Source organism: Myxine glutinosa, chromosome 4 (genome assembly GCF_964187855.1).
Source record: "Myxine glutinosa chromosome 4, kmMyxGlut1.1, whole genome shotgun sequence".
Taxonomy (NCBI): domain Eukaryota; kingdom Metazoa; phylum Chordata; class Myxini; order Myxiniformes; family Myxinidae; genus Myxine; species Myxine glutinosa.
Genome location: NC_136264.1, coordinates 135,706,702 through 135,732,020, shown reverse-complemented (window position 1 = coordinate 135,732,020; position 25,319 = coordinate 135,706,702). Strand labels below are relative to the sequence as shown.

General features: G+C 51.2%; 2 protein-coding genes across 4 annotated transcripts in view; both read left to right on the top strand.

Annotated features, from left to right (window-relative positions):
• LOC144891816 (uncharacterized) overlaps positions 1-25,319 on the top strand; it is a 1,036,251-nt gene that overhangs the window by 444,547 nt on the left and 566,385 nt on the right. The window lies entirely within an intron of this gene.
• The window catches only part of KDM2A (lysine demethylase 2A), a 73,957-nt gene continuing 54,531 nt past the window's right edge, over positions 5,894-25,319 (top strand). For 2 of the 3 annotated variants that reach the window (XM_068104140.2, XM_068104137.2), the window contains exons 1-13: positions 5,894-6,063; positions 6,279-6,417; positions 12,066-12,144; positions 12,246-12,292; positions 12,426-12,604; positions 12,915-13,021; positions 13,546-13,639; positions 20,397-20,550; positions 20,714-20,829; positions 21,019-21,139; positions 23,553-23,746; positions 24,147-24,233; positions 25,235-25,297. In XM_068104140.2, the coding sequence (XP_067960241.2) occupies positions 6,034-6,063; positions 6,279-6,417; positions 12,066-12,144; positions 12,246-12,292; positions 12,426-12,604; positions 12,915-13,021; positions 13,546-13,639; positions 20,397-20,550; positions 20,714-20,829; positions 21,019-21,139; positions 23,553-23,746; positions 24,147-24,233; positions 25,235-25,297 (1,410 nt within the window). In that variant the 5' untranslated portion in view covers positions 5,894-6,033. The remainder of the gene's footprint in view (positions 6,064-6,278; positions 6,418-12,065; positions 12,145-12,245; positions 12,293-12,425; positions 12,605-12,914; positions 13,022-13,545; positions 13,640-20,396; positions 20,551-20,713; positions 20,830-21,018; positions 21,140-23,552; positions 23,747-24,146; positions 24,234-25,234; positions 25,298-25,319) is intronic. The other variant, XM_068104138.2, reaches the window with a different exon arrangement.

Sequence of the window (25,319 nt, the reverse complement as noted above, 5' to 3'; positions counted from 1 at the left end):
TGCTTCAAAGAACGTCGTGGATATTCACCCATAACTCGCTATTACATCGTCGAGATAAATGTTTTTTATGAGATAAACTAATCCATTTAACATTGTTACACTTAACGTCGTGGTTTTCAAGAGCGTAACACGACGTTAACCGAGGAGCAAGTATACTGCAAACGTACGTGGTATACAGCTTGTAGAACCCTTCAGTGTTGTCGGCTAATCTTACGATAATTCACCAAATAGCCGTCTGTCTGTCTGTCTGTTCCCATGTACCGCAAAAACGGCTGAACCGATCGCAACGAAATTTTGGGTGGGTAATCCTGGGACCCCCTGGATTAAAATAGGCTATATTGTTTTTCCAATTTTTTCCCAAATTTTCCAATTTTTCCAATTTCAAATTTTTCAAATTTTCCAGTTTTTCCAAACACGATGGAATAATATTTACCGATATGAATAGTGATGTGGCTTTTATTGAAATTCTACAAATACTGTTTAGATTTTGATGATTTGCGTGTGATGTGATTTAATGGATGTTTATATAAATCGTTTAAAATAAAAAAAGCCTTCAATTTCTGATATTTTGCCTTTTCATGTCGGCCTCCCAATTGAAGCCCCGCCCGTGGGGCGGGTACCATTGCGAGTATGATAAAAGGCGATGTTGTGGCGGACACGAAAGCCCACTGGCGTGGTGACATCATTCCGCGCACCAAGTGGGCGGCGGCCACGCCCGAGGGGTAGGCGTGGCCTCAGGATATACACCGGGCGCGCAGCCCGGAGCGCGCCAGTGCTACAGTGACCTCTTGTCAATAAAGACACTTTTGTTTAACCGCGTTGTCCGCTTCCTCCTTGGTAGCAAGTCGCGCGCGTAGCACCGCGCTTCATTGGTGACTCCGACGTTTTGGTCAGCCGTCACTGACCACCCGAACCCGCCACAGCCATGGCAACCAACGCGGTAGCGATAAAGCTCCCCGAGTTCTGGGAAGCTCAGGCGGAGATCTGGTTCCTGCAGGCCGAAGCCCAGTTCAGGCTTCGACGCATCACGGCGGACGAGACACGCTACTGCCACGTGGTCGCCTCCCTCGGGGCCGGCGCAGCCGCCCGCGTCGTGTCGGTCCTGAGGAACCCACCGGTCGACCACAAGTATGGGGCGATCAAGCGTCTCCTCCTCGCCACGTTCGGCTTCACCGTGGACGCACGGGCCGATCGCCTCGTGGACCTCCCCGAGCTCGGTGACACACGACCGTCGGTCCGAATGGACCATATGCTGTCGCTCATGGGCGACGAAACCCCGAACGCTCTATTCCGGGCGTTATTTCGACGCCAGCTGCCGGCACGAGTCCGCCTCGCGTTGGCCGGTTCCGCGACAACGGAACCCCGTGCGTTCGCGGCCGACAAGTACTACGCGGCTTTGGACACGCGGGCGAGTTTCGGTGCGGCCGTAGCGGCTCCCGAGCCCGAACCTCCTGCGGGTGCCCACCCCTGCTCCGAGGGGCACCTCGTGGCGGCCGCCACGCCCCGCCCACCACCACCGCGGAAACCACGGCCTCCAGCTTCGCCGCAAACCTGGTGCCATTTCCACGCTAGGTTCGGCCACGAGGCTCGGCAATGTCGCCCGCCGTGCTCATTCGGCAGGTCGGGAAACGCCCGGGCCGGCCCTCGGTAGTGGCACTGAGCGCCGTCCGATAAAACAGCCTCCTATACATAACGGACACCTTATCCGGGCGCCGTTACCTGTGCGACACGGGAGCGCAGGTGAGTGTCGTTCCCGCCGGTACGTCCGACAAGCAGTCCGCGGGCCGGGGCCCCACGCTGCTTGCTGCCAACGGTACGCCCATTCGCACGTACGGAAAACGCTGCCTTTCTCTGCGGTTCGGAGGGCAGGTTTTCCGATGGTCGTTCATCACTGCCGACGTGCCTATGGCACTGCTCGGCGCGGACTTCCTCTGTGCCAATGGCCTGTTGGTCGACATCAAGCACAGAAGGCTTGTCCAGGCTGAGACGTTCAGCTCGCTCGCGTGCGCGCTGCCCGCCTCGTTGAGCAGCTCACTGAGCGGCTCATCGAGTGGCTCGCCGAGCGGCTTGCTGAGCGGCTCGGTTCCGGCCAGGTTCATCTGCACGCTTCCGGCAGCGGACGAATTCACCCGCCTCCTCGCCCGTTTCCCGGCCCTCACGAGGCCCACCTTCTCGGCGGGGACCGTCAAGCACGGGGTGGAACATCACATCCCCGCCACCGGTCTACGCCCGGGCACGCCGCCTCGAGCCGACGAAGCTCGCAGTAGCTAAAGCGGAGTTTGCTACGCTGGAGCGGCTCGGCATCGTGCGGCGCTCCGAGAGCGCTTGGGCGTCGCCGCTCCACATTGTGCCCAAGCCCGGCGGGGGATGGCGACCGTGCGGGGACTACCGCCGTCTCAACGACGCCACCACCCCCGACCGCTACCCCGTCCCCAATATTCAGGACTTTTCCGCCCGCTTGGCGAATATGTCCTTCTTCTCGAAGGTGGACCTCATACGCGGTTACCACCAGGTCCCCGTCAGGCCGGAGGACATCCCGAAGACGGCTGTCATCACGCCGTTCGGTCTTTTCTAATTTCTTCGGATGCCCTTCGGTTTGAAGAATGCGGCTCAAGCGTTCCAGCGCCTCATGGACAGCGTCTTGCGCGACTTGGATTTTGTGTACGTATACCTGGACGACATCCTCATCGCAAGCGCGTCCCGCGAAGAGCACCGACACCATCTCCGCACGCTTTTCGAACGTCTGGGCCAGCACGGCCTGATCGTGAACCCCGCCAAGTGCCGGTTCGGTGTCGCCGAAATCGACTTTTTGGGGCACCGCGTCACCAGGCACGGGGCCGTCCCCCTACCGGCCAAGGTGGAGGCGGTGAAAGGGTTTCCGTGCCCCCGCACGATCAGGGGGCTCCAGGAGTTCCTGGGCATGGTAAACTTTTACCACCGTTTCCTGCCCCGCATCGCCCAGCTCCTGCGCCCCTTGCACGAGGCCCTCCGGGGGAAGCCGGGCAAAGGTGACGTCACCTGGACCGAGCAGATGGACGCGGCGTTCGTGGGCGCGAAGCTCGCCTTGGCTAACGCCACCATGCTCGCGCACCCGGCGCCCGATGCACCGATCGCCCTCACCACCGACGCCTCGGACTACGCGGTGGGCACGGTGCACGAGCAATGGGTGCGTGGAGCTTGGCAACCGCTGGCGTTCTTCAGCCGGCAGCTTCGCCCGCCCGAACGCCGGTACAGTACCTTCGACCGCGAGTTGCTCGGGCTCCACCTGGCCGTCAGGCACTTCCGCTATCTGCTCGAGGGCCGTGCGTTCACGGCCTTCGTCGACCACAAGCCACTGGTGTTCGCGATGGGCAAGGTCGACGAGCCGTGGTCGGCCCGGCAGCAGCGTCACCTCTCGGCCGTTTCCGAATACGCGACGGACATCCGGCACGTCGCGGGGAAGGACAACCCGGTGGCAGATTGCCTTTCCCGGTCCGTTGCCCACACGGTCCACCTCGGCATCGACTATGCACGGATGGCGGCGGACCAGGCCGCCGACCCCGACGTCCAGGCCTTGCGGACCGCCGTTACGGGCCTCCACGTCACCGAGGTGCCGTTCAACGGCGCGGGCACAGCCCTCTGGTGCGACGTCTCCCTCGGGCGGCCTCGCCCCATCGTGCCCGCGGGCTGGCAGCGCCGGATTTTCGACTCCATCCACGGCCTGTCCCACCCGGGCACGAGGGCCTCCCAGAGGTTGATCGCCGACAAGTTTGTCTGGCATGGCCTCCGGAAGGCTGTCTGCGGCTGGGCCAGGACGTGCCTCGCGTGCCAGCGCGTGAAGGTGCACCGACACACCCAGGCCCCATTGGCCCCGTTTGTGGTGCCGGAACGTCGGTTTGACCATGTTGACGTGGACCTGGTGGGACCTCTGCCCCCCTCGCGGGGTTTCACCTACGTCCTGACCATGATGTACCGCACCACCCGGTGGCCGGAGGCCGTGCCTTTGGCGTCAACGACGGCGGCGGACGTCGCGCAGGCGTTCATCGCCACCTGGGTCGCCCGGTTCGGCGCCCCCTTGGACATCTCGTCCGACCGTGGCCCCCAGTTCACCTCGGAGCTCTGGGGGGCGGTCGCGCGGGGGCTAACTGCGGTCCAGCTGCACCGCACCACGGCCTACCACACCCAGGCTAACGGCCTGTGCGAGCGGTTCCACCGCTCATTGAAGGCCGCGCTCCGGGCCACCCTCCGTGACGGCGGCTGGGTCGACAGGCTCCCCTGGGTCCTGCTGGGCCTCCGGACGGCGCCCAAGGAGGACCTGCGCGCATCCGCGGCGGAGTTGGTCTTTGGACAACCGCTGCGGGTGCCGGGCGAGTTCCTCCCCGACCCCACGGCACCTTGGTCCGCGGCGCAGGAGACCGCCCGGAGGTTCGCCCCGGTGCCGACGGTGCACCACGGTGCACCCACCCACGCACGTCGCCCCGGAGCTTCGCACCACGGAGTATGTCTTCGTCCGGCACGACGCCCACCGGACACCACTGCGGCCCCCGTACGACGGGCCTTTCCGCGTGCTGGAGACCGGGGTGAAATACTTCACGTTGGACATCGGCGGTACTCCCGACCGCGTCTCGGTGGATCGACTCAAACCGGCCCACCTCGACGTGGACCACCCACCGCCGGTGGCTCGGCCGCCGCGTCGGGGCCGCCCCCCGGCGGGCAGACCCCCGGCACCGCCAGCACCGCCGGCACGCCGCCCCCCTGTCCGGCACCCATCCCGGGTACAGCCGGGGGCATCCCAGCTGGCATCCCTGCACCCCGGACGCCACCGGTCGCCAGAGGGCGCTTCGGCCGGGTCATCCGTTTGCCCCGCAAACTGGCCCTCCAGGTGCGCGGGAATTCTGGGGGGGGGGGCGCGTGTGGCGGACACGAAAGCCCACTGGCGTGGTGACATCATTCCGCGCATCCAGTGGGCGGCGGCCACGCCCGAGGGGTAGGCGTGGCCTCAGGATATACACCGGGCGCGCAGCCCGGAGCGCGCCAGTGCTTCAGTGACCTCTTGTCAATAGACACTTTTGTTTAACCGCGTTGTCCGCTTCCTCCTTGGTAGCAAGTCGCGCGCGTAGCACCGCGCTTCAATGTCACAATTTTTACAAGTGGTGACAAGACATTGTGGCCATTCTGCTGCAGCTAATTCGCCCCTGAATCAAGTTCTTGGATCAGAATTGAGTTCACCTGTCCGTGTCATCCTTATCGTGGATTCTGGATTCTTGTTCTGTGATTCCGGTAGTCCAAAGAAGATAAGGTTGTTTCTCATTTTCTCTCTCTCCTCTAGCTCTGCCATCTTCTTTGCTATAAGCTTTTCCACTTTTGTCCAAGATGCCTTTGCTGGGTAACAGTCCTTCTCTCAAAAAGAATTTCCTTCCTGAATTCCTCCAGTCTCCTCTCCTCTCTACCTGTGAATGACTTGTGACTGTGAATGACTTGTTGACATCATCTTTAACATGTCAATAGTAAAATTGCATGTGCAGTGGAACATCGACCGGTAGTTGCGATACAGGTATTTTTGTTTCGATTATTAAATTTGTCATCTCGGTGCTCGAAACTAGCATCGGTTCGAATCCAGACTTTGTTATTAACAGTAATGCATTCGCTCTCACCGTACGTACTTTCCCGCCTAGCGGTTTTACGCAGCCAATCAGAAGGCAGGAGCGGACACAGCATCGCCGCTAATCTCCTCCCCTGACTCCGCCCACCGCCACTCCCCATTCATAATCTTGGTTCCGGGGGAGGACATGCGCTATAATGAAATAGTATCCATCGCAAGAGCTTTAGGAACCAGTTCGGCGCCGGCGTCGAAAATTACGATTCCACGTGGGTGTTTCGTCATGTCACCCGGATGTGACGGGCGATACAGGACGTGAGTGACTCGCTGTCGGAAGTGACGCTTCCAGATGGAAATGGCGCCTGTGGCGAGTTAAGGTAGTCGGCGACAGACGGACGTTACGAGTTCGGTGCGGACAACGATAACAAAGATCGGCGCGGGGAGAGTGCGATGCTATGGACGGACCTGGCGGAAGGAGGCGATTGGTGAGCGACCTTTGGATTGGGTGTTTTTTTTTTTTTCCGGTATTATAGTTGTGATTATTTAATTTGATGATCTCGTTCCTCGGATGACTCTGACAAGGATTATGGAAAGTTTGGTGGAGTTGCGTGTGGAATTCTATTGGATTTGTGTGCCTGGGTGACACATTTGAGGGGTCCACACTGACCCCCTTGCCCGCCTCTTTGTGCGCCTCCTCCAGCGCTCCGTGGCGCGCAGACGTTACGAGCTGGAGGATATTTCTGATGATGAGATTGAAGGGAAACGAACCTTCAACGTGGAAGACAAACTTAGGAGCGACAGATACAATGCTAACTTTGTTCGATACATGAAGGGCAAAGGTGAGCTTTATTTATCCGCACCCCCCCCCCACCCCCTAGGTGAGCTTTATTTATCCGCACCCCCCCCCCACCCCCTAGGTGAGCTTTATTTATCCGCTACGCGCCCCCCCCAGGTGACCCTTATTTATCCACCCCCCCCCCTAGGTGAGTTTTATTTATCCGCACCCCCCCCCCAGGTGAGCTTTATTTATCCGCACCCACCCCCCAGGTGAGCTTTATTTATCCGCACCCCCTCCGAGGTGAGCTTTGTTTATCCGCACCCCCCCCCCCGCCCTAGGTGAGCTTTATTTATCCGCACCCCCCTGCCCTAGGTGAGCTTTATTTATCCGCACCCCCCCGCCCTAGGTGAGCTTTATTTATCCGCACCCGCCCCCCAGGTGAGCTTTATTTATCCGCACCCACCCCACAGGTGAGCTTTATTTATCCGCACGCCCCCCCCCCCCAGGTGAGCTTTATTTATCCACACCCCCTCCGAGGTGAGCTTTGTTTATCCGCACACCCCCCTCCCATCCCCGGTGAGCTTTGTTTATCCGCCCCCCCCCCCCCAGATGAGCTCTATTTATTTGCACCCCCTCTCCAGGTGAGCTTTATTTTCCTGCACCTTCTCTACCCCCCAGGTGAGCTTTATTTTCCCCCACCCCCCCCCCCCCCCACCCCCTTCCCCACTCCAAAATGTGCCCTTCTCCACAAAGTTACTGATATATTTTATTTACCGTGTCATTGTTTTTGTTTTGGAGTTTGATTCTTGTTTAAACTATATCTGATCTCCGAAGACTTCCTTTTCCATCGTGTTATTATGGCTTCTCTTAACTTTTAATATTAATTTAATCTCCCGTTTTTTAAAATTGTACCCTTCTTGCTACAACTCTTCTTCCTTGTCATCCTCACCTTCCTGGCCGCCCTCCCCAGCAGGGTCGCGTTCCCCCCTCTCCAACCACCCCTAGCGGAATCGCGTTCCTTCTCCACCCCCATTTCCCCCCCCCCCCTCTTCGGGTTCTAGTCGCAACCTTCATGCCCGTGGAGCTATTGTCGCTGCCCTCACACCCCATGCACTCATGTCGCCACCCCTTCCATCCACCTCTCCACCCACCGGCTCCCTCTGGCTGGTGTCGCACCCCTCCCGCCCCCCACTGCCTGGCGTCAACATGCCCCCAGTCTCTGCCCCTGCTCACCGGGCCTCGCGTTGCGACCCCTGCCCACCGGGCCTCGCATTGCCGCCCCTGCCCACCGGGCCTCGCGTCACTGCCTCGTACCCCTGGGCTTACATCGCCGCTTGTGCGACCCCAGGCCCCAGGCGTCACTGCCCACTCACGTTGCTGTCACTGCCCACCAGTACTCTCGTCATCGCCTGTGCACCCCCAGGTCTTGTGCCATCGCCTGTGCACCCCCGGGTCTTGTGCCATCGCCTGTGCAACCCTAGGCTGGCGTCGTTGCCTGTACACCCCCGGGCTCACGCCACTGCTTTCCATGAATGGCCGGACCCGTGCTGCTGTTGCACCCCTGCCCCCACTCCCACCCCAGCTCACTTTGCCCTGTGGGCTCATCCCCCACCTTCCCATAGGCTCACCTAGCCGAGTAGGTGCCCAGGCTCGCATTGTTGTCTCCCTCCCTCCTTAGGTTTGTGTCGCCGCCCTCACCCCCAATGCACGCATTGCCCCCCCCCCCCCACACACACACACCAGCCCTCACATCACCGCCAACTGTGCACCCCCGGGCCAGCGTAGCCGCCACTACACCCCTCCGGCTGACATCGCCACTTGTCCAGCCCCAGACTCGCGCCCTTGCCTGCCCTGAACACTCCTGACTCACGCTGCCACCACACCCCATCCCGAGCGTGCTTCGCCCCACGGGTTTGCGTTGCCGCACATGTGCACCTGGCTTGTGTTACTATCACCCCTCCCTCAACAGAATAGCGTCGCCGCCCCCCCCCCCTCCATGAACCTGCGCCACTATTACACACCTGGCCTCGCTTCCCCCCCCCCCCTATGGATTCACCTCGCCGCCTGCATGCGGCCCACATTCCCCCCACACTCCCCCCCCCCGGCTTGTGTTGCTGTCTTTACCCCTCCTCCCCTCTCATGAGCTTACGTCGCCAGTACACACCTGGCCTCGCGTCGCCCCCCCCCTCCCCACGGATTCACCTCGCCACCCGCACACACCCCCCCCACATTCCTCCTCCTCCTCCTGGTTCATGGCGCCACCCCCCCCAGGCTGATGACCCCTTGCCCCCCGGGCCCCCTTCCATTTCCGGGCTGAGGTTGCTGCCTCCCTGGGCTGATATCCATTCCCCTCCCCTTCAGAGGGGCCACATCCCTCCTCCACAGGCTCCCCCCATCCTGGAGCACACGTCGCCACTCCTGGCCAGACGGTGATGCTCATGTACCCCAGGGGCTCCCCCACAGTCTCCCCCTCCTCGGGGCTTGCGTCATCACCCCGCCCCTCCTGATTAACTCATGCCCTCCCCACTCCCACCCCCTCCCCCCTTTTGTTTCCCGTTGCCGCTGCCCCTCCCCCAAGACGTTCATCGCCATCCAGGATAACGTCGACACCCCAGACTGGCGTTGCTGCTCCCCTTCCCCCCACACCATCTGACATCTCCACCGCCTCCCCCAGGCCCACTTCGCCACCCCCATCCATGGCTGGTGTTGACCACCACCACCACCACCCCCTCCTCCCACCACGGTTCATGTTTTCCTCACTCTCCTCCTTTTCTACGTCACGTCGCCATGTTTCCCTAATGGCGGATTTTTTATTTATTTATTAACTACCAGCTCCCCCAGGACCCGGGATCCGCAATTTTGTTGCGGATCCCGGGTTCGTCGACGTATTAAGGGGGGGTTAAGCCCTGCTCCCCCTCGAACTCCGAGTCCACAAGGCTGCCAACCACAACTACACTAGTGGTGGGCGGATTGCGAAGCATTTCCAGCCGCCGAGCCCGCAGCTACGCGTGGAAGGGTTCACGGTCACCACCCGAATACCTTCAGACACACGCAGCTGTGAGAACGGGGACTGAACCCCGCATGAGTCACGCTGATCCTGGACGCCCGAGCGGTTGTGCATCACGTAACTCGTGCCGTTAACACTATCGAACCCGATCGAGCGGTTTTAATTCGGGGCGATGCTAGGTCAATGTGGAAAGGACGATGACGGCCAGGTTGGAAACCAAACACAGGATTTATTCACAGTATTTACAGAAACGGACAGAGCGAAGAATCTTAGCGGCCTTACCTAGGTTCCCAGACAAGGGCCCTATTTGTTTGGGGAAGGGAAGGAAGAGGGTAATGCGCACAAAGCATGGCCGCTTCGTGCAGCTCGCCCGGATGGGCTCGTTGGACGGAAGCCCCCAAGAATCGCTCCAACCCAGGACACCACAGCCGGAGATGATCGCGGCAGGGAGGTTGATCGATCACGTGCACGTAGCAGGAACCTGAAGAGCATATCTCGGTCTGCAGGAGCCAAGCGAGCGAGGGAGAGTATAGCAGCAGACCAGCGCGAGAGTCAGCGGGTCAGAGTATCTCAGGGTCAGAGTTTCCAGATGGTCTCAGAGATCGGAGCGCCTGCAAGAGAGTGAGAGCACAGAAGGTCTCAGGGTCAGAGTCTCCAGAGGGTCTCGGAGATCGGAGCGCCTGCAAGAGAGTCGAAAGTAAGAGTAGAAAAGCGGGAGTGCCCACAGGAGTTGTGGGAGATATGTTGAAGTCAGTGGGAAATTGGGGTGTGAAGAGAATGACAGAGATCTGCAATCTCGTGGTGAAAGAAGGCAGCATTCCAGTGGATTGGGAACTGAGTATCCTCGTCCCTCTATACAAGGGGAAAGGTGACCCTTGGACTGTGGCTCGTATCGAGCGATAAAGTTATTGGAGCATGGAATGAAGGTATTGGAAAGGGTGTTGGAGAGGAGGATCAGGAAGAAAGTGAAGATTGACAATGCAGTTTGGATTTATGCCAGGAAGAGGAACGACAGACGCGCTTTTTATTGTGAGGCAGTTGCAGGAGAAGTACAAGGAGAAGAGGAAGAAGTTGTTTTTTGGGTTTGTTGATCTGGAGAAAGCATTCTGTGGGGTTCCACGTGAAGTAGTGACATGGGCATTGAGGAAGTTAAGAGTGGAGGAATGGTTGATCAGAGTAGTGATGGCAATGTACAAAAGAGTGCGCACAGCTGTAAGGACGAAGGACCGGAACAGTGGTGAGTTTGAGGTGAAGGTGGGAGTGCATCAGGGGTCGGTACTAAGTCCACTACTATTTGTAGCTGTGATGGGGGTGCTGGCTCGGAATATAAAGGAGGGTTTACCCTGGGAGTTGTTGTATGCAGATGATCTGGTGTTGATTGCAGAAAGTATGGATGGACTGAAGGAGAAGATGAACAAGTGGAAGGAATGTATGGAGACAAAAGGTCTGAAGGTGAATATCGGAAAAAACGAAGGTGATGGCAAGTGGTAAAGCATGTGGTGAGGTGGAAAGAACTGGGAAGTGGCCGTGTGCTGTGTGCAGGAAGGGTGTCGGAGTGAATTCCATTCAATGTACAATGTGCGCTGAGTGGGTTCATCAAAAATGTAGTGGTTTGAGAGGGTCATTAACCAGTGTGGCAGCTACATTCAAGTGTAAGGTGTGCACAGAGGGAGCTGCAGATGGAGGAAATGTTGAGTTGGATCTTGGAGATGGCGTGAAGCTGGAAGGTGTGAAAACATTTTGTTACCTCGGAGACATGCTGAATGGAGAAGGTGGATCAGACTCTGCAACGGTTGCTGGAGTGAGATGTGCATGGAAGAAGTTTCGGGAACTGAGTGGTGTGCTGACGAGGAGGGGCATGTCGTTGAAGCTGAAGGGAAAGGTGTATGCTGCATGTGTGAGAAGTGTTATGATTTATGGGAGCGAGACATGGGTAATGAATGTAGAGCAGCAACGAAGGCTGGGAAGGGTGGAAATGCGAATGGTTCGGTGGATGTGTGGAGTATCGTTGAGAGAGAGGAAGACAAATGATGAATTGCGAAAGATAATGGGAATAGAGCCGGTGATTGATGCTGTGAAGAGAAACAGTTTGAGATGGTTTGGTCATGTGTTGAGGAAGGATGAAAGTGACTGGTTGAGAAGAGTGATGGAAATGAATGTAGAAGGAAGTAGAGGACGGGGAAGACTGAGAAAGACTTGGCTAAAGATGGTCGAAGAAGAAATGCGGGCAAAGGGGTTAACAAGGGGAGATGCAGAAAATAGGACAAAATGGAGAAGATTGTCATGGGGACCACAAGGCTAACCCCCACTCTTGCAGGGAAAATGGCCTTAAAATGCCGGTTGTTGTTGTTGTTGTTGTTGTTGTATTAACTACCAGCTCATCCATCACTCCAATTTAGCCCTATCCGCTGAATAACCTCTGCCCTGTGATCATTCCTTGCTTTTTGTCATGTATTTTGCTTTGTTGAGCTCTGTCTGTTGATCTGTTGTGTCACTTGTATCCTGTATCATTCACTTCCACCCTCTGTAATATACCTGTTTTATTTCTTACTTACCTCTTGTGCTTTTGGTGGCACAACTTTTATCTGTACTAAATGACCATAATAGGCAAATACGCTTGATCTTTTGGCCTCATGTATGTATGTGTGTGATAACCTGCACTGGGGGTTATGCCCACCCTACCCCCTAACCCTTTCCAACAGACTTCACATACCGTTATGTGCAAGAAGAGGGCTTACGAGTTCCACTTGTGTTCGAGTCTCCAGAGGGGCTTGACATTAGGTACCAATGGCTATGTAAATATAAATAAAACTTGTGCCATTGTTTTTTGTGGCTTTTGTATCAGTGGTTGACTGGCTCCAATACCTCGCTGTACCACATAGGATGCCAGACGCGGACTTTGGCGTAAACGACGTGAAGATGTGTGTCGGTAAGTCTCGAGCACACTTTCACTTTGCTTTCTTTTTACCTTTTTGTGCACTGCTCCATCTCAGTGGCCCTTTCTGCTGCTCTGCTTTATTGTTACAGCATTTTTCAAACTCTCTACCCTGTTGTTTTTTCAGGAAGCCGACGGGTAGTTGATGTCATGGACGTCATGACGCAGAAAGGTATAGAGATGACCATGTCGCAGTGGGCTCGCTATTACAACACTCCAGAAAAGGAGAGGGAAAAGCTGTACAACGTCATCAGCTTGGAATTTTCTCACACTCGGCTTGAGGGACTTGTGCAGAGACCGGCCGTGGTGAGAAGCGCTGCTGTGTATTACATCTTGTACGATTTCCTACTGGGCCAAATGTTTCACATAGCAGACCATTGCTTCTTGGTCTTGTTTCTTTTTTACTCCAACCCAACTTGATTCTCCACTCAAGTTATTAGTCCCCTACCCAGAGGGTCGAAAGGTTTGCTCTCCTTCTGTCCGTCCTACCTGTGGTTTTCTGCACTTTTTCCCCATTCCCTTTAACATATTGAGCTGAAGCTTGGTAGGGGACATGCATTGCAAAGCAATTCGCCCTCTTGTTAATATTGCTCATCATCCTTCACCTCTTTCTCAGGTCGATCAGCTGGATTGGGTAGATGCTATGTGGCCACGCCAACTTAAGGAACGGCAGACGGAGACGACAAACGTTATTGCGGAAATGAAGTATCCAAAGGTGCAAAAGTGAGTTGTAGCCGATTTGCCACAGACACGCCAGAATCAGATGGTCCATTTGAAATATTTTTCAAACCCCAGATGTTTTACTCATGACTTTCAGGGTGGGATGGGATCTGTTTTTCCCATGTGATCTGGCGTCCATTTAGCGCCAGTCTGAACTTTGAGGTAATATGATGTGGGTACGTAAAAGCTATATCCGAAAAGGCAGCATCACCCACGTCTTCATAACCAAATGAAAACAAATTTAAATCGGAAACTCTTCAATGGCTGCCAAGCTGAGCTTTATATCAATATGTTGTATGAAAAAAAAGCTTTTCTAAAATCCTTTTTCTGTTCCCACAGAGACATAACCTTACTTTTTACAGGGATTTTCTCAAGGTTTTAATGCCTCATGATGTGCATTTTGGGATTTTTTGGGGATATTAGGAAAATAAGTGAGGTAGTAAAATCCATTTCGGATCCCAGAATAATTGCAGCCCCTATTATAGTCTCTTGTCTTAATTGGTGTTTTTATTTGAATCCCGATTCAGGTACTGCTTGATGAGTGTAAAGGGATGCTACACAGACTTCCATATCGACTTCGGGGGCACCTCAGTTTGGTATCACATCCTGCGAGGAGGGAAGGTGAGTCGAGAAATGTTCTGTCGTTGGCGAATGACATTGTCCTTTTCCAATTGTTGCTATTCTCTTTTATGTGTCTTCTCTTTTATGTTTTAAAACAAAAGCCTGCCCAATATATTGTTACGGACCGCGGTTTAAGATGTTATATTTGCCGAGCGGAGGCTCCGCGACCGAACAGTTATTCCCCGACTAACACCCGATTCACCCAGACGTTGGCCAAATCGCGCTATGCTAAATCAATGATAGAAAGGACACGACGACTGGGATAGATGAAAGGACGCAAGGGGTACAGTTCTCAAGACCTCCGGAGGAGGGTATAATTACAGTGGTGGAGAAAAGGGGGTAGATTACAAGGCAGAGTGAGGTAAAGACACAGAAGAGATGGGCACTTAAATACAATCTTATCTATTCCCGGACAGACCACGGACAAACGGACAAGGTAGACTCACACGGGGATTGATGGCGGGAATGGGCAGGTCGGTCGATGGCACAAGGTGCACCTTGGCTCGGGGACAGGATAAAGCACGGTTCAAAAGATGCAGGGAGGTCTCACAGCGCTCGGACGTGGTCTTGCTTGCTCCAAGCTCAGCGCGCATCTGACGTCACCTCTCTCACTGCGCATGCTCAACGGGGAGTGACACGCCCTCGGCTGGTTGGTTCCGCCCCAACTGGGGCAGGTCCGCCGCTTCCATTGGGTGCGGGGGTTACCGGGCTCCGCCCTTGACGAGGAGCCGACAGGGAGCCCCTGTTTGGTAACCCCGTCGAGCACATGTCCGATGGCGGCTCGTTGGGAAGGCCTGGTGCCCTCCCACCACTCCTACCAAGCCGGAGTGAGGACGCGCACTCCCTGCGCTCGTTGTTGTTGTTGTTGTTGTTGAACTGTGAGGAAGAGCTGCGGGGAGGTATTGGGTGGGAGGTCCTAAGCTTCCTAACGGTGCCATACAATCACATTCTGGTGCAACGAAGGGTCAGAATTAATGGAAACGAATCCTTAACTGACATAGACTAAGAATAACTAGCAAGATGTCCTATAGTTGTCTTACATGAGATGCGGTGAACCTGGGTGCGACATTTAATGGGGGAAATAGGGGGAGGTCGGGTCTACAGAGTGTTTACAGAAAATGGGACTAGGGAATGGGGGATTGGGGAGAGTTGGGATGTATTGAGGAAATAGGGGAATATTTACAAGCGGATATGGATGGATGCAAATCCCATATCCGCAACAATATAATAATTTCTTACAAGGTCAAGGCTCGTGGAAGTGAGGTGACAGAGGGTAAAAAGGCAACGGAACTGACCGGGGTAGTGGGGTAACAATTGGGCAAAATCAAAGTAATGAGTGCCCAAACAGGAAATGAGGAGAAGCAGAGGAAAGGAAGAAATACAATAATACAGGAATGGATGGATTAACAACACAAGGAACAATTCGACAGGATTGATCTGATCCAAAATTGTCAGCTTTTGAATGGGTCTTTATCAGGCAGAAAAATCTCGATCACACTGTAATTTGCAATGAGGAGGGGAGGCCTCACTGGAGTTTTAATTTGAATCAGGTTGCCACCAGAGCTCTGGTGGCTGTCACCTGATTTACCTAATTGGCTAATTGGTTGGCTAATTTCCTTGTTACTTTCCAAAAAAAAAAAAAAAAATTTGTCAGGAGGTGTTTTGAACTCTAATTTGATCGAGGCAATCAATGAACATTGATTTTCTCAAAATATAACGAAATAAAGAACTGATTGTATTAGTCCTATATCATCCAAGTTTTATGATTCGTTCCATTCTTGTATTTCACAGACCCATCAACAACCAAATGCGTGACTCAAGGGGATAATAATGTCCCTGCACTGTTGTATTCTTCCAACCAAAATGCTGTGAAGCAATTCCGGTATATTACCCTTACGAACCCCATTTCCCAGAGACGAAGGAAGCCAATTGACTTTACTCAGAGGTATCTTCTATTGTTCTCATAGCTAACTAGAACGGCATTCGGAGGAGAGCATATATCCACCAGGCTGAACAGTTTACGTTTTGTATCCCACTGTTAGGCCAGATCTGGATTCGGACTTGAACCAAAATCTAATCGGCTTGTTCTTGTCACCTACCAAACCCATCCACTAAGTTTTGTCATAACCCATTCCCAACTTTTTGAAATATCATGCGATTATATCGTTTTGGCCACATCTCTTGATGGTGAAGAATCACTTGCAAAAATTAAAAAAAATCCTCGTATACAGATCCGGATTCGGATCTTCACCAAAATGGAATTGTTTCTTCCTTGTCACACACCCAACATGTCCACCAAGTTTCATCCGAATCTGTCCATAACTTTAAGATATTGTGTTTGTGTGTCGTTTTTGCCCTATCCCTCTGATAAAAAAAATCGCTTAAAAATTATAGTACCTGGATCTTCACCAAAATCTAATCATATTGCCCTTGTCACACACCCAACCTCTCCACCAAGTTTCGTCCGAATCCGCCCACACCTTTTTGAGATAACCTGTTAGAAAACCAGAAATGATTCCCCATTAATTGTAATCCGTTCCGAATCTGGGGCACTGTCGCGTATAGGCCTACGATTAAGTGTGTTATGACAACTCATTGGGCAACGATGTGGCTGCTAATCACAATATGTGATGTTGCATGTTGTGAAATTCAACACGTCATGAAAACCATGATTCAAGCTGATAGAAGATGTTCTCACCTCGGTCTAGTGATCCAGATGTGTCTCCTAAGTTAATGTTCATGGGCTCCAATCTTGACAATTTGTTCTTCTCTTCTCAAGTCAATGAGACTCTTATCTGTCTCCCTTTTCCAAATCCTGGTGGCGTCTGGTCAAATCTGTTTCTGGTGTTTGTTCCCCCTCCATCCCCTCCCTCACCTCAAAAGGCTACACAGCTGACTCCGCACGTGAAAAAGCTGAATGCCTCAACTCTGTGTTTTCCTCCAAATCTTGTCCCAAACCCATCCCTCTCTGTACCCACCATACCCAGTCGTACCCAGCTGCTCCTGGACTCTGTCCTTTCCTCCTGACAAGGTGGAAAATTTCTGTCAACCCTCCACTCTGATTCTGCAACTGGACCTGAAGGCATCAGCCCACGGGTCCTAAAATCCTGTTCTTCCACTCTTTCACTCCCTCTCTCTGTTCTCTTCACCCTCTCTTTTGCTCAAGGTCATCTGCCATCTGCTTGGAAATCAGCCAACATCACCGCCTTGCACAAAAAAGGTGCAAAAACAGATCCTAGCAACTACAGACCAATCAGCCTTCTCCCAATTATCAGCAAAGTCATGGAATCCATCATTGCTTCGGATATGAAATCTTTCCTCTTCTCCAATGGCTTGATCTCTGATCATCAATTTGGTTTCAGACCAGGTCACTCTACTCTGGACATGCTGCTTCTGCTGTCTCAACAATGGATGGAGGTCCTCAATGCCAAACAGGAAATTAGAGCTGTCTCCCTTGACGTATCACGTGCCTTCGATACGGTCTGGCACCCCGCTCTGCTCACCAAACTCTCCTCCTTTGGTATCCATGGAAATCTCCACGCATGGCTGGCGGACTTCCTCTCTAGTCGTAGTCAACGTGTGGCCCTGAATGGGTTTCTCTCATATCCTCTTCCTGTTCAGGCTGGAGTTCCCCAAGGCAGTGTTCTGGGCCCCGTGCTTTTTCTGGTCTTCATCAATGATCTCTCTGACTCTCTTGAAAATCCTCTCTATCTCTTTGCTGATGACTCTACTCTCTGTCGCTCCATTCCTCATCCCTCAGATCAGCAGTCTGCAGCCTCCTCACTCTCTGCAGACCTGGACAAAATCACAGACTAGGCAAACAAGTGGAACATGTCTTTCAATCCTGACAAATCTCACACTCTTACGATGTCTCTCTGAAAAGACTGACTGGACAACCCTCCCATCCACTTTCTGAATAATCCTCTCCAAGAAGTTCTGTCACTCAAGCTTTTGGGTCTCACTATCTGCCATGATCTTTCCTGGGAAAACCACATTTCATATCTGGCCTCCAAAGCCAGTCGCCGACTGGGCATCCTCCGTCATGCGAAGTCCTTCCTTGGCACACATGAGCTCCTCACCACATACAAGGCTTTCATCCGCAGCTCAATGGAAAACTGCTCTCCCCTCTGGGCTGGTGCTCCTGCCTCACACCTAGCTCGTCTTCACGCTGTTGAAACCAAAGCGTTCAGAATCATTGGAATTTCCCGCGATGAAGCGAACTCCGAGGGCCTTTCACTCACTCACCGCAGGCAGGTTGGTGGTCTCTCCGTATTCTACCGACTCCTCTCCGGCCTTGCCCCCCCCCCCCCCCCAGCTCTCTGGGCTCTGTCCCCCAAATATTCCTACATGTCGCACAAGATCTGCCTGCAACCCTCTTATGGTTAAACTGCCAAAATCAAGACTCTCTGCTCACCTTCACTCCTTCATTCCCCTTTTCTCCCACCTCTGGAACAAACTCCCTTACTCTCTTCAATCCCACGCCTCCCTCCAGGTCTTTAAAACAGCTGTTCACCACCATCTCTTATTTTCTCCCATCCAAAACCTTGATCTTTTCTACCCCCGCTAATTTCACCCCAAATCCACTTTTTTGAAATACCAACCTCTTTCCTGGATGTCTTTGGTGTCCTTGTGTTTTATACTTCTCCCACACCACCACCCCCCATGCCCTCTCCCTCCCACACATGTCCCGATGTCCCTGCTCTCAAATGTTGTGTTTGTGTGCTTCCCCTTCTCTCCCCATCTTGTCTACCGCTCCCTCTTTTTATATATTTTGTTTGTCTGTTTGATTTGTTTGTGTGATAAATGTTAGCTCATTCACGAGCCTCGATTCTGTATACAATTTTTTTTTTTTTTTTAATGACCACTGTATAACAGTAAGGCAACTGTATTCTTATTCTTGAGGGTAATCTTAAATCGGTGATCATGATTGAAAACTGCTCACTGAACAAATTTGTGCAAGAAATCAGACAAAAAGATCCTTTCATTGGTTACCCCCCAGAATAACTGAATTTACATACTGTATCTTAGTATGCTCAGATTGCCTCGGAGAGCTCCCAGAGCTTCCAGGGGGCCGAGGCGGCCCCCAAACCCCCCCGACAAGATACTCCTTGCTTGCTCATCAAATCAGACGTTTACTTTGATGAACCCAGCCATCTACCCATTTTAGCTCTTTCACGAGCCTCGATTATGTATAAAAATAATAATAAAAAAAATCTACTTTAAAAAAAATTAATAATGGAAATGTATGTGTGTCAGGCTATGTCCATGTTTGGAACAGGTTTACATGTGCACAAAGCCTGGTTACCTCTGCCACCAAAGGTGGACAGAGGTTATGTTTTCACCCCTGTCTGTCTGTCTGTCTTTCTGCAGGATATCTCAAAAAAGTAATGGGTGGATTTGGACTAAATTTGGTAGACAGGTTGGTTGTGTGACGAGGACAAATTGAATAGATTTTGGTGAAGATCCGGATGCAGATCCAGCCTATCGGTGGGATACAAAACATAAACTGTTCAGCCTGGCAAAGGTATGCGCCCCACCGAGTGCTGTTCTAGTTTATTATTTCACAGGGTCATTGTAACAAAACTAGTACAGAAAACCACAGACGTTCCTGATATCCAGGGTCCTGCTCCCCCTCCATTTCATTTGTACAATCTACCACCCCTCTCCCCTTTACTTAACCCTTCCTCTCCATACCGATCAATCGTGTGTACGTTGACACAGTCCCTCGTTGCCATTCTAGCCAACATGCTCAGAATTGGCTGAGGGATTGGGCTGTGGAAAGGGGCACACCTTTCCCTTCGCACAGCTATGAATACCACCAGAGGGCACTGTGTGGCAATTTGTCAGTCATGGAGTTGGTATGCTTTGCAACACATCCTAGGCCTTCACCTCTGCCTTACATTGTCTAATACCTTTGCCTGCAATGCATGTTTCACTGTCTGCTTGAGTCTGTCGATGGGCTGCTGGGCCCGAGTCTCTGCTGGGAATAGGTCATGCGGAGCATCCAACACAAAAGTCAGTCCTCATCACCACTCCCGATTCTTATCTCCTGTTGTTTTATCCATCCCTCACTTTCTGGTTTTTGGTTCAGTTGCTCCTTTTCTCCGTGTGTTACTAACGTTTGTACATTTAGGATCGGGTTATTTGGCTCGTGTAGATTTTGCTGTCTTTTATCGGGGCCCATTTGGAAGTTGTTCCTTTGGCTCAGGGAAGAGAGTTATGAATCTCTTCTTTGTATTACATACACTCTGCCTGTGTTTATTTATTACTCATATTCAAATAATTGCATGCATGAATTGGTGCATGTGATGCTTTCTTTATTTCCTGCCATTGCATTTATTAACATAGAGCAAATGTGATGTATGCAAGGAAAACCCCCATGCTGTAACCCATGCCTATAATTCTTAGGGCATTCCAGGTCAAGCTTAGGTGCAAGGAGCGTTTGAGCTCATCAGTAGAGTTCAGCCGATTGTGAGGTGACAGTAGTATTGGCAACACGTATGCCTGGATACAGCCTCTGTGTTTTATCCTCATACATTTTGTTACCTGCGTAACTTTATCTGATCGTGTATCTGGAAAATCTTTAAAATCTGCACAAGGATTTGCTTGTTTTCACCGACCTAAAATTTGACTTCTCCCTAACTGTCATTGAGTATTTCAGCACATTGTCAGTGTGTTGCCGTCTTTGCTTCTCATGCACAGTCATGTGCAGTTTGTACTTTGTGGAATCAAGAACTTTACAGTTTTACTTTTTCAGGTGTTTTGGTTGGTTCCGCCATCTCCACGGAATCTGGAGGTGTACGAGGGTTGGGTGCTATCTGGTAAACAAGGGGACATCTTCTTGGCAGACCGGGCTGATGCCTGCCAACGAATCCACCTCCAACAAGGATTCACTTTCCTTATACCTTCTGGTGAGTTACTGATCTGAAAAGAGTCTGTGTGGGATGGAGACATTTGGACAAGGATTGTGTTGCTTGATCATCAAAATGTTACAACAAAGCAAATTATTCTGCAGAAAGGTTTTTTTGTTGTTGTTGTTGAATACTTTTAATGGACATGTCTGTAATTGAACAGGCTGGCTGCATGCGGTGTACACCCCAGAGGATGCTCTTGTGTTTGGTGGAAACTTCCTTCACAGCTTTAACATCCCCATGCAGCTTGCCATCCATGAACTGGAGGACAAAACGCATGTATGAACCTGAACTTTTATTGGTGGTTGGGAGGATAGCGGACTGTGTTGAAGGTGATGTGCAGATCAATTTAAGTGGTGGATGTATTGGTATATTGTAGAATTAGCAAGCACAATTTTCCTTCCTATCCAACATTTTATTTTATAAATAAAGAAAAATGAGAGGTGTTTAATTTTTCTCATCTTTCAGGTGCCTGCCAAGTTCCGGTACCCATTTTATTTTGAGATGGCGTGGTATGTCCTGGAGCGTTATGTATACAGCATGACGGGTCGATCACACCTAGAGCTAAAACCAGCTTTGCACTTGTATGGTGGGTTTCATTTTTGGTCTGTGCTTTATTTCATGATATTTAGAGCCAATAAGCCCTTTAAATACAACCTGTTTTCTTTATATTTTAAGCTGGTAACCTAAAATGCACAACATGCTGCAGATTATGTCAAATAGATAAAGGTCAAGTGCTTTTTAGTTTGGGCATTGAAGTACAGTCGTGGCCAAAAATATTGGCGCCCTTGCACTTTTTTCAAATAATGTACCATTTCTTTCAGAAAATTGTTGAAATTAAAAAATCCTTTGGTATCCACATATGTATTTCTTTGGTTTTCAGAGAAACAAAACAAAAAAGCGGAACAACTTACTAAATCATAGCTTATTCCACACAGAAATTCTAAAATAGCCTGGACAATATTATTGGCACATTTTAGAAGTTAGAAATAATTAGATTTCAAGGAGGTGATTCTCGTTTACTTTGGAAATGAACCCGCATGTGGTGAGTTGCAGGTGCCTGAAATGTAAAAATCACTCGTTCAACCAGTTTGAATCGAGAAAAGGAGTCATTCTGCTGCGCAATGAGCAAAGAGAAAAGAAAGAAAACCAGAGAATTGTCTGAGGAGGTCAGACACATGATTGTAGACAAGCATGGACAATCTCAAGGTGACAAGTCCATCTCCAGAGACCTTGATGTTCCTGTGTCCACCATACGCAATGTTGTCAGGAAGTTTAAGGCCCATGGGCACTGTAGCCAACCTCCCTGGACGTGGCCGCAAGAGAAAACTTGATCGAAGATTGCAGCGAAGAATTGTTTGAATGGTGGAGAAAGCACCTCGTCAACTGCCAAACAGATTCAAGCTCACCTTCAGACACAAGGTACGACAGTTTCAACTCACACCATCTGTCGCCAACTCTATGAAAGGGGGTTTTATGGTATGAGACCCAGGAGGACCCCACTGCAAAGAAAGCCCAACTGGAGTTTGCCAAAACACACCTGAACAAGCCAAAATCCTTCTGGGAGAATGTCCTGTGGACACATGAGACCAAGTTTGGTAAAGCTTTTTGGTAAAGCACATCATCTCTATGTTTACAGAAAACAAAATCAAGCCTTCAAATAAAAGAACACCTTCCCTGCAGTCAAACATGGAGGAGGTTCCGTGATGTTTTGGGGTTGCTGTGCTGCAATGTTCAACCCAGTGTCAGAAAGCTGGGTCTCCGTTGAAGGTCATGGGTCTTGCAGCAGGACAATGACACCCAAACGCACTTCAAAAAGCACCCAGGAATGGTTCGACAAAACGCTGGACTGTTCTGAAGTGGCCAGCAATGAGTCCGGATCTAAATCCTATTGAACACCTGTGGGGAGATTTGAAAACAGCAGTTGGGAGAAGACACCCTTCAAATCTGGGAGAACTGAAGCAGTTTGCACAAGAAGAGTGGGCCAAACTGCCAGCAGAGAGGTGAAGGAAGCTCATTCATGGCTATAGGAAGTGCTTGGCTGCAGTTATTTTGTCCAAAGACTGTGTGTGTTACCAAATATTAAGTCAAGGGGGTCAATTATTTTGCTAATGCCATTTCTTTTTATTTTCTGATTTAAAAGGGTATATTAAGTTCTGAATCAAAAACAAAGGTTTGGTAATATTAACAGTGAAAAAAATTATGGAGACCAAATCGTTTTGTCAATTTAAACTTATTTTTGGAGAAAAGTGAGAGTTATTTGAAAAAAAGTGCAAAGGATGCCAATATTTTTGGCCACGACTGTACATCATAACAATGAGGGGGCTGACGAGAAGGCTTAAAGGTACGCACACTCACCTCTAAGCTGTCTAGTCTGGGTTTGACTCTCAGCCCAGCTATAAAGTCATCCCAGTGTTTCACAGGTAGAGTGATTCGTCAATGTATGCCGTCCCTCAAATTGATGTTAACCTGGGTGTCTCACCTGCCAGCATTAGTTGGTGGACATTAAAGATGCCATGGTGTCCTTTGCAAAGAGGAGGCTAGTTATTGCCGACACCTTGGCCAAATTCCTGCCCAAACTACAGCTGGGGTGGCAATGGCAAACGACCCAGTATAACCCTTGCTGAAGAAGCTGCTTCAGTGGCATCGACACTCTGTGACAGGGTATGGTATATCAGAAAAGAAGGGAGAGATTGTAACAAAGACAAACCTCAAAACACTGGCAACCGAGTGGGCCAACACTGTCCCCCCCCCCCCCCCCAGCCGGTGACCCAGGCCTTCACACCCCCCCCCCCCCCTCGTCGGCCCGATGCCCGCCTCCTGCCCTGTAAGCATCTGAAAGCTCTCAAACACCTGCCCCATTCTTTCCCACCTCAAAACTTCGACCCACCCCCGTGAGCAGCCAAACCCTTTTTCCCTTCCCACACCCATGCCGGCGGGCAATCTTCGCCAGTGACTGAATGCATGTTCATTATATTATGTTTACCTGTGTGTGTGTACAGATGAAGATGACGATGGACAGAATGGTAGAACAACTGCGGTAAAGGAAGAGAAAGTTGAGGGTGCACTGACCATGACTCCATTTGAGCTGACTGGCCTGCGTTCCCTGCTGGCACGCTTGGAGGCACTGCCGGAGAACAAACAATGTGTGCCCAAAGGCATTGTGAAGTCTGAGGCTCTTCTTCATGAAGTCCGGGTATGAATCCTGGGATGAAAGCCCGACCCACTTCGCCGTCCACTCCCCCCCACCTCCTCACCACCCTCTTTTACCTTTTGACAAGTGTATTTCCCACAACCTACAGTATGTTATCTGCATCCAAGTATGTTTATCTGGCCTGATTGATGAAATAGTTAATCAGATGGCACGACCCGTTTGGGTATTGTTTAGACTCAACGCTCTATTTTTGTGTCAGGATACCATGAGATTGTAGATAGGACAGGCAGATAAGTATCTCATCTCAATGATAAGTATCTCAATGCACTCAATATTGTACCTTCTGCTAGAAGCACACAAGAATGGCAGTTTTGGCAAGATGTGACTCCACCAAGGCATGAAACAATTCTTTCATCATGAGTATAGTGTTTTGTCTCTGCAGGTGATGTTGACGGACCATTCTCATGACAACCCCCAAACAGCCATCACTGGGGTGCCCATCGTCTCCTGCCCACCTCGATTGCCCAGGGTAACATAAATGCACAGAAATACTGCTTGGGGTGGTGCAAGTGTTATCCACAGGCTGGGATTTTGTGGGGGGAGGGGGGGGGGGTGTGGAGAGGATTGGGGCTAGTGATCGGGATTGTTTTATAACTGACTAGCAGGAGGTACCTGGCATTGCCGGGTGAGGAGGGGGAGCAGGAGAGGGAGGGGTGAGGAAGGAAGGGGGTGGAGTGGAAGGGGGAGGTGAGGGGAGAGGGAGGGGAAAGATGTACGACATACATCTGTTGAGGGGGGAGGGGGGCTTTGACAGGCCCCTCCGTTTTGGGGGAGGGCGGAAGGGAAGGAGGAAAATTTTTCCCATGCAAAGAGTGCTTTAACCTCAGTGTTGTGCAGGTAAAAAAGGAAATTGTAATACCCTCTGCCACCATCACCAGGTGGCACTACAAGGTACACATTTACATAGAGAATTTATGCCCCTCTCCCCATCCCCCACACCTCCGCATGAGGCCGCAGCCCCAGATAAAGTTGTATTTTTATTTGTACCCCGAGTAAAGTATATAGCGTTTACTGCTGGAGTACACTGCATTGCTCAAGTGAAAAAGAAACATTAACATATTTGAAATGAGGGCAAATATATTGGAAAAGCAAATTAATCTAAATCAGAATCCATCACAAATGTCAAATCGTCATTTTACCTTTTCGTTGAATGTATGCTGCAGAATGTGGCGTTCATCACATTTCTGAGTTAAGTATGATGACGTTCAGGAAGAAGAAGAAGCCTTACCACCAAATGCGACCGCTTCCGGAATTGTTTTATTATTTGTGTTCAAATGTCTGGTGATTGTTTTGTATTTATTTATGTGAATGTGTACTTGTATATAACTGTCATTAATCAAAAAGGCTTGGGCAGTATAGAGCGCCTTTTTTTTTCTTTTTCTTTTTGAATCCAAAAAAAACAACTTTTATTTTTTTATTTTTTTTGCCTAAAAATCAAATCTCACTCTCAAATCTCTCTCAAACTCCCAGGCACTCACTGATGAACCTCCGAAAGTTTTACGAAGATCCGTTCAGCCATCTCTAAGAAAAATGGTGACACACAGACCAACGGCTC